Source organism: Telopea speciosissima, chromosome 2, assembly GCF_018873765.1.
Source record: "Telopea speciosissima isolate NSW1024214 ecotype Mountain lineage chromosome 2, Tspe_v1, whole genome shotgun sequence".
Classification (NCBI taxonomy): Eukaryota; Viridiplantae; Streptophyta; class Magnoliopsida; order Proteales; family Proteaceae; genus Telopea; species Telopea speciosissima.
The window spans coordinates 4,078,708-4,090,956 of NC_057917.1; the positions used below are offsets into that span (position 1 = coordinate 4,078,708).

At 40.4% G+C, this 12,249-nt stretch overlaps 1 protein-coding gene across 1 annotated transcript in view; it reads left to right on the forward strand.

The window, feature by feature from the left end:
• LOC122652129 (mitochondrial substrate carrier family protein C-like) overlaps positions 1–12,249 on the forward strand; it is a 36,768-nt gene that overhangs the window by 20,004 nt on the left and 4,515 nt on the right. Inside the window, exons 4-6 of the mRNA XM_043845801.1 lie at positions 8,665–8,780; positions 8,874–8,952; positions 9,131–9,364. Of these exons, the coding sequence (XP_043701736.1) occupies positions 8,665–8,780; positions 8,874–8,952; positions 9,131–9,364 (429 nt within the window). The remainder of the gene's footprint in view (positions 1–8,664; positions 8,781–8,873; positions 8,953–9,130; positions 9,365–12,249) is intronic.

Sequence of the window (12,249 nt, forward strand, 5' to 3'; positions counted from 1 at the left end):
TTCTTTATGACAGTGAGGCACTCCTATTAGTGCACAAGATGGTGTTGAGCGGTGGAATAAGTGAAATGAAATCATGAGCCTGTTGCATACTCCTGATGCCATTAGTTGGACCCTCATTCATTGTGTTGGAGTGAATTAACTAGAGGCTGAAGGAGGAGATATCTTGTGGCCGAATAGCAAAATATTAATAGTTCTGTTTCTTTGTTTTCTATCATCATGACTTCCTCTGAATGCTTTCTCCTAGCATCTGAATATTTGAAAACAAATAATCACCATTATTGTGGATTCGATGTGATCAGATTATCAGAAAGGTTGAAGAAAAGGATATCTCTAATAAATTACTATGATAACTCATCGGGGAGCTTCATTCTAGAGGTTTGAGGGGTGTGAAGGTGTGACGATGAGTATTTTGTAGGTGTTAAGATTGATAGTTCCAAGGTAGGATGATAACATAAAAGAGTAGGATACGAATACAGGATCATCTAGCAGGTGCTGTATATCTGAAATTCTAAATAGAGTTTCCCAATTATCCCATTGGTGCAGGAAAGGTTTGGGAAATCTGATATAAATCTAAGGATTAAGTGAATTTGGGTTTGGGAAGGTCTACCAAGACAAAATTCACAACATACATGCAGACAGTCAGAATTAGCAGCCGCCATAAATGATGAAAATTTCCAAAATACAAGTGCAGAAAATTCTAGACAACAAAAACTACTCAGCCTTATCCCAAGTTTCTTTAGAATCTTGTAGGGACCAGCATTTCTTGCATGCAGCTTTGTCCATGTACCCTTTGGAAACCTCTCAGGTTGGATTCTCACCATGACCATTTCTCCTTCATTAAATTCCTGGTACCTGTGATGAACATCTGCACGAGACTTATAATATTCATTGCTTATGGCAATCTTGTTCCTTATTTCTACATGTTAGGTCTATAGGTTTCCTAGGTTGGTAGCCTAAAACTATCTCAAATGAGGTGCTACCAGTAGACCTATTGACTGAACTATTGTAAGCAAATTCTGCCATTGGTAAGACTAAATCCCAACTTGACATGATCACCCATTAGACAACGCAACAAATCCCCAAAGCTGCGGTTGTTGACCACCTCAGTTTAGCCATCTGTTTGCAAATGAAAACTGTAGCTTTGTTCCCAACATTTTTCTGAGTGTTTCCAAAAATAACTCATGAACCGAACATCCCTATCGGACACCATGGCTTTGGGCAAACCATGCAGTCTAACAACTTCCCTGAGGGAAAGTTTGGCTACATGTGAAGCATCTGATGTTTTGGAACATGGTATGAAGTGAGCCATATTAGAGAAACGGTCCACAACAACTAAGATGGAATCATGACCTCTAATTGTCGTAGGGAGTACCAACATGAAGTCCATACTCAAATCTTGCCAAGGTGCATTCGTCATGGGCAGTAGTTTATAGAAACCAGTATTTTACTTCTTTTCTTTCGCCATCTGGTAAGTTTGACACTGTTTGACGATCTTTGCCATATTTCGCTTCCAACTAGGCCATTAGAACCTGTCTTCCACCCTGGCAATTGTCTTGTTTTACCAAAGTTCCCTACTGCACCTCCGGCATGCAACTCCCATATAACACTCTCTAATGGATCTACTCGGATAATTTGCTACCACGAAACAAGAAGCCATCTTGGAGAGTATATTCGGTATTCATTCCTGGATGTCCCTCACTCAATGATGCATAAATGTCCCCAAAGTCTACGCACAATGCATAGTCATTCTTGATTCTCTCAAATCCAATCACCTTAATACTCATGGAGGATGAACGGGCAGACATATGACTCAAGGCATTGGCGGCTTACAGACATACGACTTAAGTCATCGGCGGGTTTATTTTCTTCACTTGTTTTGTGTTTGGTTACAAACGTGTATTCCTGCAGAAATTCAACCCACTTTGCATGTCAGGGACTGAGCTTCTTTTGTGAGCTCAAATACCGCTATGCTTGATGGTCTGAGTAGAGAACAGACTCATGCGAAAGCAGATAATATCTCCAATACCTTAAAGCTTGTACTGCCGCATAGAACTCTTTATTGTTGGTAGAATACTGTTGCTTGGCTTCATTTAACATTTCACTAAAGAAAGCAATGGGATGTCCTTCCTGACAAGGTTTAAAAACTCGTTTCGTTTCGGTATTTCGGTCAAAATATTGTATTTTTCTGCATGGTTTCGGTAGGTCATTTCGGTGGGTTTTAGGCCAAGTTAAGGCCTGAAACTTCATGGAAACCCTATTTTACGCTTTATACATGTAAATGTTCAAATTGCAAAAATAGTCACCCAAAGTGGTGTTTTGGATTTGCACCATTGATTGGCAGTATACGGTCGAATCCTAATGTATAACTTAGTTAATTACACATACATTATACATACAAATTGCTTAAGACTTGAAGCACTAGAGGACATATGTCACATAATAACTAATAAGCAATTTAAACAAGTAAATTCACTTGGAAACATAAATTCAATGACTCATAACTCATAAGTTATAATATTAAGTACAATAAGTCAATAACATCAATATCCCAAATTCCCAATACAAGTCAAGTAGTCATCAAGTGACTCAAATGTATACTAATAATAATTACTCTGCCGTCCAGGATCGACCCCACTCATAATCCAATGGAGCCGACGTGCATTGTTCTCCGACTGTAGGACATATGAATGCCACGTCATAGTCTGGGAGAAGATTTGGCGTAGATGCGGAGAAGATTGAAAGGCCGGTACAAAAATCACCAAAGAGAAGTGAAGGATGAAGAACATAGAACCAAAAAATCAAAGAGGAGCAGCCTTGTGAGACTCGGTCCAAATTTCGACCAAGACTCGTGAGTTTTGGTCTTTTTATAAAGTAGATTTGTAACAAAATCTCGAGATCTCGTGAGATGTTACAAAGTCTCGAGATCTCGCGAGATGACTGAAATCTTGACTGAGAGATTGCATTTTTTCATTTCGAACCACTATTTCGTTTCGGTCAGGTTGAGATACTCGAAATTCTCAAGATCTTGACCGAGATATAGCGAGTTTTTGTACTATGCTTCCTGACTTAGGATACCACCTATTCCTACGCCGGAGGCATCACACGCCACTTCAAAGACTTTAGAAAGTCTAGAAGGCGTAACACATGCGCTTTGGCCATTCACTTCTTGATTTGTTGAAAGGTTTTGGCATCAGCCTTTGTCCAACTGAACTTATCTTTCCGAATACAATCAGTGATAAGAGCCATGATTGAGCTAATACCTTGTATGAAACTACTATAAAAGGTGGCTAGACCGTGAAAACTATGGACTTCGTGAACACTTGTTGGTTCAGGCCACCCAGAAATTGCTTTGAGGTCCTGCCTTGGATGAGAAAGATGACCACTCTTGGTCTTACAGTAAATGGGAATGTCATCGAAATAGACGACTGGAAACCTCCCAATAAAAAGGCCTTAGCACCTGAGTCGTCACTCTCATAAATGTAATAGGTGCATTCGTAAGGCCTAATAGCATGACTAGCCACTCATATAAACCGTCCTTGATTTGAAGGCGGTTTTCCATTTATCCCTAGGTCAGATGTGGTTTTGATGATATCCACTTCTCAAGTCTATTTTGGAAAATATCTCTGAGCCAGCCATCATGTCGAGCATATCATCCAATCCGGGAATTGGGAAACGATATTTTATGGTAATTTTATTGATTGCTTAACTGTCTAAACACATGCGTCAAGTGCCATCTTTCTTGGGAGTCAACAATGTTGGCCCTGCGCATGAACTTAGACTTTCCCTTATGAATCCTTTCTCATCAAAGTTCATCAACTTGCCTTTTCACTCCAGAATGTTCTGTATGATTTATTCAGTAATTGGGAAGAGAGGATCTCAAAACGAGGTCGATTGCTGTATCCCTCATGGGAGGAAGTTCATCTGGAAACTCCTCAGGAATGACAATATGGCATCACTGAAATCAGATAGTAGTAACCTCTCTCAGGACCTCTAATGGAACATCTAGGTAGTGCTCTTTTACTTTTTTGGAAACCAGGAAATATATCACTTCTTGATCTTTGCATTCTCTCTCAAATTGTTTCCTACTAATGATGTGCAAAGGCTTTTTTTGACTGACTTGAGAAGTGTCCAACTTGCCACCTCTTGCTTTCAACTCTCTAGGTTGGGAGGGATTGAGTTTGATCTTCTTCCCTTTGTAGATGAACACAGAAGTATTTGATCCTACCGAAATTTGTCACATCAAGATCAAACAACCAAGGTCTTCTCAATAAACAATGCTGACTAACTGGAATGGTGGTCTGATCCACCCAAGCAACTTTATATGGATGTGGATGAGGCTCCAGCTTTAAGGCCCAATCGTGAAATGGTGGTCTGAGAAACCATATTTATACAGCTGCTGCCTTCTATATTGACCTTATAATTCTTATCTTCACACTTAGTGTAAGTAGGGAAGATGTTGGTTCTTTGCCAGTCATCCTCAGACTTCGGTTTTGTGTACATGCACCTCACAATATTCAGTTGGGGTGTCACTTCTCCAGGTTCTTGGGCTTCTTCATCACTAGCCCCTTCTTTAGGCACGTGTACACACTCATCCTCAACATTTTCCTCACTTTCCTCAGCTCTGGTATAAAGGTTACGGGTTGGGCATTGATAGGCATAATGCCCAATGCCATTGCAACAATTGCAGATAACTTTGCTGCCCTTGGAACTCTCTATAGCAGATCCTTTCCCTTCTGAATTTTTGGGGTGTGAATTGGGAAGAACTGCTTCCTCTAGATGCATTAGGGACAGATTTAGATATGAGGAAAACTCTGCTGAGTGGGACCTGTATGTCCTCGTGAATGGCTGCCTAACGTACTGTTCTAATTCCAATGCCAATTGGAAGGCCTGTTCAACTGAATCTGCTGTCGGTGGAATCATCTTCGTTCTAATTTTAGGCTTAAGGCCAGTATGAAATTGAGAAAGTGTCACTTTGGGATCTTCATTCACATTACAACGGACCACTAATTCATCAAACTTACTCATATACTCGGCAAAAATCATGCTGTCCTGCCAAAGAGTAATCATTTAGTCCAAAGTCCGATCTCTATAGGATACTGGGAGGTATTTTTCTTTGCACTTTGCTTTAATTTCTTCCCAATATTCTATACGTTCATGTCCCAATCTTTGAATGATGCAGAATGAGCACCAAATAGGGCTTATTTCTTTAGAAATAGGCCTAGGGTTGGGTTATATACATGTTGGGCCTTTGTTCCCAAGGGTTTTTTTATGTATTAAGCCACTTTAATGAGCCTAAACTAGGGGTATATAGGTTGCATACGGGATTAGCCCAATACTTAGTTTATTTTCTTCTTTTTAGATTGAACTGGTTTAGAATTGGTTGCACCCAATTGGTTGAATTGGTCTAATTTAAGTGAAGTGTTCCTATTGGTTAATAGGCCCTTATATCCTATTGGCTAATATGGAATCTTCTTTTAAATTAGTTATTTTAAGTTAGATATCTTTTAACTTAAGTTAGTAGGGTTAAATAGGTCTTTTACTGTTTTAAATTAGTTAAGTTAGATTAAATCTCTTCCTTCCACGATTTTTGAAGGAAAAAGACTTTAAATTGTACTGGGACTTGGCATAAAGCCATCTTATTAATATAGTAAATCGTGGAGGGCTCCCCCAAATTGAAATTTGAATTAAAAGACTATTTTCTGGTGCTGGCCGATTGTTGCTGTTGTTCTGCTCATTTGAGTGTGCATCCTTGTGGATTTCAAGGTGGAAAGGGTGGGTGGATTCCTGCGACTCCTTACGCCATGACGGCTGGGAGGATCTCTCTCTGAAGGTGGTTTCATCCTTCATCATTCAAGCTGCTGCCGGTGGATTCCAGTGGTGAGTTTGAGTTTGAGTTTAATTTCTGTTTTTATCATTCCTTCTCCTTCCCCATTCGATCCCTTTATTTTCTGTTTTAATTTCATAAACCCTAGTGTTCTAAATTCAGTCCAGCCAAATCCCTTCAAACTTCAGGCACAGCATCACTACATCAACCCCTCCATTCGACCTAGCCTACTGCCTCATCTTCCATAGCTAAACCCTAATTCCCCTTTATCTCCACTAAACCCTAAATAGTCAAAAACCTGTTCTGACCTAATTAGCCATTCAATTCAGCCCATATTACAGTCGAACTTTCCCCTTACTATTTAGAAAACTCGACTTCAGTCCCAGGCCTTAGATTCCACTCAAAACCCTAGTTTTGCTAATTTTTCTTAATTTCTAAAACCTGAAACCCTAACCTTAATTCTGCAGGAATTTTAAACTGATCCAAATCCCAATATTTTTATATCAAAATAACCCCCTAGACCTTTTGATCATTACCATATATTACTTTCATCCATAACCCTAGCTTAAACCCTAGATTTGCCCTAAACTGCCCCAAACTGCCTAGCCTAACCAGCAGCTGTATTTAGATCCTGTTGCTTGGCCTCTAATGTGAGCTACATTAGTGACGCTCCACACTTATCCAATTCAGCTTGGCTTGCCCAATAAATTTCAGTGTGGCAAATCTTACGTGGCAAGCATCAAACATATCATACCACTTAAAAAAGTGGTCCATGCCTGCAAGCCAATCCAGGAAGACTTTTGGATTAAGTCTTCCATCGCATGTGGGAGCTTTAATCTTCACTTTTTGGATTATATTTGCAGCCTAACCAGCAGCTGTATTTAGATCCTGTTGCTTGGCCTCTAATAGGATCCTTATCCTATTGTGAGCTACATTAGTGACGCTCCACACTTATCCAATTCAGCTTGGCTTGCCCAATAAATTTCAGTGTGGCAAATCCTATGTGGCAAGCATCAGACATATCATACCACTTAAAAAAGTGGTCCATGCCTGCAAGCCAATCCAGGAAGACTTTTGGATTAAGTCTTCCATCGCATGTGGGAGCTTTAATCTTCACTTTTTGGATTAGATCTGGCCATTGCATGCTAGAACATCCGGCCATTGCATGCTAGATGTCCTATCCGGCATTTCCCATTCATCTTCGTCCTCATCATAAAGATGACGTGGACCTCTTGGTGGGTAAGGAAACCTATGTAGTCTATAGGGCTCTCTACGTGCAAATTGACGTGGCTGGTCATTAGGGACTTCACTCCTCTGAGTTCCATCCCATCTTTTGGCATCCTCTTGCTTAATGTCATTTTCTTGATCTCTAGGAACATGCTCCAGAGGTCAAAAGCTCTTACATGCATGTCTTGGGTCTCAAACTGGTTGTGGATCTCATCCAATCTAGCATATATGTGACTCAACTATTCAGCCAAGATATCTAAAGTTCATTGTTCCTATTTGGGAGTGTGGTTGGTACTGTGTTCCAGTACGGGTTGACATACAACAATGGGAAAGTTTTAGGAGGAGATAAAAGGGCTGGAACCGTGGTACCAAATTGGTGCAGGACAGGTTTGGGAAATCTAATATAAATCTAAGGATTAAATGAATTTGGGTTTGGGAAGGTCTACTAACACAAAACTCACAACATACATGCAGAAAATCAGAATTAACAGCAGCCATAAATGATAAAAATTTCCAAAATACAAGTGCAGAAAATTCATTCTAGGATTCATGGAAATTTAATAAAGGTTACATGATAGGTCAGTACTTTCCTTTGCTATCCCATGATTTGGAGTGTTATGATCAAGTGCTAAGTCACTACCAAAACTCCAAGAATGTGTCATCACTCCTCAGTGCCTCCTTGTTGTCATTTGATGAATCTCCATTGTGTCTGAGGCTATAATTTAAGTCAAAAGTGGGAAAATTGGGACAAGTAGAAAAGGAATAGAGGAGAGGGAGAGGGTGGTAGCCAAAAAGAGAAGAGTTAGGGAAGAGAAAAAGGGCTTGGCTTCACACCAACTTGGAGTCACTCCAAGGTTTGCAGGGAATCACTCATCCTACACAGAATAGGAGAAAAATCTCACATGTTCCAACATCTTTTCCAGCAATAACTACTCCCTAATAACTACTTCTCCAGCAATCACTCCCTTACAACATTATTACACAACAGTTTTGATACCAAATAAAATACAATAAAATAAAACAAGATACACGTAAGTACACAAAAATATGCATCCGCGCAAGTTAATAAGGGTCATCTAGCGACAATGAAGTGACATATGGTTGTGTACATCGACGTCTCCTCTAATATGTCCTAAATCCCTGAGTGATGCCCTCATCACCCATCTTTTTTTTCTTCATGGATAGCAATATAGGAAAACTATGAAAACCAAGAAGTCTGTAGGTAATGATCTTATGTTACGTCATTCGACAAGTTTAATATTTATGGAACTCCCTGGTATGGAATTTCCTTGTCTAACAAGTTTTTGATTCTATATCTAGTAAGCATACACTGGAAAACATAGTTTTGGGTAGCCATAAAGAATCTTCTATCATCCTAGCTCTTAACATTCCTATATCTGATCAAATAAGTAAAAAACAATTGTTCCAGCATACCATTTGAAAACTGGATCTTAGAGTGGTCAAGTGGATGTATTTTGGTTTTTAATTCTGTAGACAATCTTTATCTTTCTAGAACTTATAAATCATTTGTGCTTTTTTTTTTATATCCTTTATCTTTCTGTAACTTATAAACCATTTGGGTTTTTTTTCATGACAAAATCTTGACTCATCAGACTCGAGTGCAAGCATCAACACTGTCCTTCCCAGAACTTATATCAAAGCTTCCTCAAATTGGAGTAAAAGGATTGTATCGGGGTTCCCTTCCCGCGATTCTTGGTCAATTTTCAAGGTTAGTTCTCTTTTCTTTGGTTTGCAAAGAGAGAATCTTGTGTTGTTGTGGCTCATTTTATTTACTGTATAATGTGATTCTTTTGATCAACAGCCATGGATTGCGAACTGGAGTCTTTGAAGCAAGCAAGCTTGTATTATTAAATGTGGCTCCATCACTTCCAGAGATTCAGGTATATGCTTATCATTAAAATTGTTTGATGAAGATTGGGTCTAGGTTTGAAGAAGACAGAGATAGGGAAAATTACCTAACATGTATGCCCAAAGAGTGTACACAAGCATGCGCACGTGCACACACACAAAGAGCGAGAGAGATTTATAACTAATAAACTTAATTGGCATGCCAAGTAGGTGCAATCTGTTGCATCCTTCTGCAGTACAATTTTGGGAACAGCGGTGCGGATTCCTTGCGAGGTATTGAAGCAACGGTTGCAGGCTGGCATTTTTGACAATGTGGGTGAGGCAGTCATTGGTACCTTGCGTCAAGATGGTCTCAAGGGTTTTTTCCGGGGGACTGGTGCCACACTTTTCCGTGAAGTTCCTTTCTATGTTGCTGGCATGGGGCTTTATGCTGAGTCCAAAAAGGTAAGGAATTTAACCTATTCGAGTATACACACTTGTCCATGATGCCATCTGTTTATCATAAGTTCATAACCTATAGTCTCTACTGGTAATTCTATTTTTCAGAAATAATTTCTTTTTGAAAAAAAAAATGTAGAGAGATATATCACAAAGATGTAAAACAAAAGCAAACAACAACAACTACAAGAAAAACCATTACACTAACAGAACATAGATTTCCATTCTAGTCTGGCAAAGGGATGAAGTTTCCTTCACACTATGCAATCCTAAGAGCTCCTTGTCTAGCCAGAAAAGGAACAAAAAGAGCTAGGGGTGGACCTAAAATGACCCTAGAAGAAGTGGTGAGGAAAGACATGCATAGCTTAGGCCTTGTATCAAGAATGACCTTGAATAGAGCTGATTGGAGGGCAAGGGTCCATCTTGCCGAACCCATTTAGTTGGGATAAGGCTGAGTTGTTGTTTAATTGATTCTTATTACTTACTAGTAAGTTTTATATTGCACTTGCCAATGAAGATTTGAATCAAATAGATGCCAGGAAGACAGAGCTAACCTAACATTGGTTGTATACCATTATTTATTACTTATTAATAGTACAATGCTTAAATCATTAAATTTGCATATAACATAAGCATATCAATGCTTATCAAAGCATATCTAGTATATCTTAGTGTCTTTCCAATGCTTCTCCGAGATGTCTCTTAGATCAGCTTTTTGATATTGTTAAGGTTAAGGATTACGTACTCGTCTAGATTTAATGTATGTAGGGTTAACTATATTGTGACTCAGCATAGTATATTTGTAACCGTATCCAATCTATAAATAATAAAGAACTCTGTCATTATTGACAAGCCAATGTATTCTCCCTAATCTTTTCTTCTCAACTTGGTATCAGAGACCAATCCTTTTTTGGGTAAGTTTTTCTTTTTCATCGCCGGAGAATCTCATCACCCCCGCTGTCGAGGCTTCAGCCTCCCATGGTAAGCAATGTTGACTAAACATGCTCTCTATGCATGTCGCACCACGCTGACCATCACTGACGAACGATCTACTAACCGCTAACCATGACCACCGTCGTTGCTCACCATATAAAGGCCTCTCTGGCCCTATCGACTCTTGTCAGTTCCACAACTGATCCCGCCAGGCTCTCACGCTACCTTCGCCAGGTCCTCGCGCATCCCTGACGGTTCTCCAGGCCTCTACCTCGCCCAGGCATCTACTTCTCGCACGCCATCTGCTTGGCCTCATGCGCCTCTGCCAAGCCCTTGAGAGCCTACCAGCTTCCCGCCAAGACGCTGCCCCTTCCATCAGGCCTCCTGCGCCCTTATTGGTCTCCCTTAAGGCCTTTGCATGCTTTCTCGTAGCTTTCTTTGTTTGCTGCCACTCCTTGTCGGACCTGTTTTTATGATCGTATCTTGCTGATATGATTTGATCACTCCATGAGAAGGTATTTCTTATTCACTTGTAGTATTTATTTTTTAGCATTATGACCGAGAATACTAGTTCGTCCTTGGGTGGATCTGGGGATGGCGACCTGAGTCGTCTTAGCACCCCCACACCACCCCACTCTAGCCAGGACCCACTAAGTTGAATGGGACTAATTATCTTGCTTGGTCACGAGCTTGTCTCCTTACTATTCTGGGTAACCATTTTTCGGAGTATATTACTGGAGACTCCCCTATGCCTACTGAGGCTTCTGTTAAAGACACATGGTTGGAAAATAATGCCCTTGTAATGTCTTTTCTGTTGAATTTTATGGAGCCCACCATCAGTCCTAGTTTTGTACTATTGAATTCTGCCAAAGATTTGTGGGATGCAGTTAAGCAAACATATGCGGCTATCCGCAAATTTATGAGCTCCACTGTTAGATTCGTGAAACCATTTGGAAGGAGCTATCTGTTTCTGCCTATTACTCTTCTCTCAACACTTTATGGCAGCAGTTGGATTTTTATCACCCGGTTCCCATGGTTTACACCTCTTATGCTGAGACATTCCAGAAGGAGCGTGAAATGGAATGGGTTTATGACTTTCTTACTGGCCTCAACCCAGAGTACAATCAGATTTGTGTCCATGTTCTGAGCAGGGACATTTTGCCACACTTCTTCAGGCCTATAACATTGTTCAGCATGAAGACAAGTGTCGTTTTGTTATGATGCCACCTACTGCCCCAACTTATTTTGCTCTTTGTGACTACCCCTCAAGCTTCACCAGCTTCAGATACCACTGGCTCAAACACTAAACCAGGTTCATTTACAAAAGGACCCGGTTAAGTATGATTATTGTGGGCATCCTCGCCACACCAGGGAGACTTGCTGGAAGCTTTATGGCTGCCCCAAGGGAGGGGGGCATGGTGGAAACAACACTCTACTCGATCTCGGGCTCATCTCTCTGAGACTACAAAAGACCCCATGCCTGCTCCTTTTTCTTTTGAACAGTTGGTTGCTCTCCAGCGTATGATGACTCAACTCGGTATTGCAACCCCTACCATGGCTTCTTCCACTACACTTGCTTCCCATCTTGCCTAGCCAGGTATATTGCTTGCTTCCTCTCACTTTGGCTCCTCTTGGTTTCTTGATTCTGGAGCCTCTAATCATATGACCAGATCCTCGGACTTGTTCCACACTTATAACCCTTGTTCGGGTAAGGAGAAGTCCCGGGTAGTTGATGGTTACCTCTCTGCCATTTCTGGTAAAGGCTCTATGTCTTGCACTCCTACCATCTCTTTATCCTCTTTTTTTCATGTCCCTAACCTTTGTGCAAATTTGCTTTCTATACCACCTTACCGATGATTTGAATTGTAGTGTTCATTTTTATTCTACCCATTGTGTTTTCAGGATCTAGTGACGGGGGCAACGATTGGATATGGTAGGGTACGAGATGGCCTTTACTA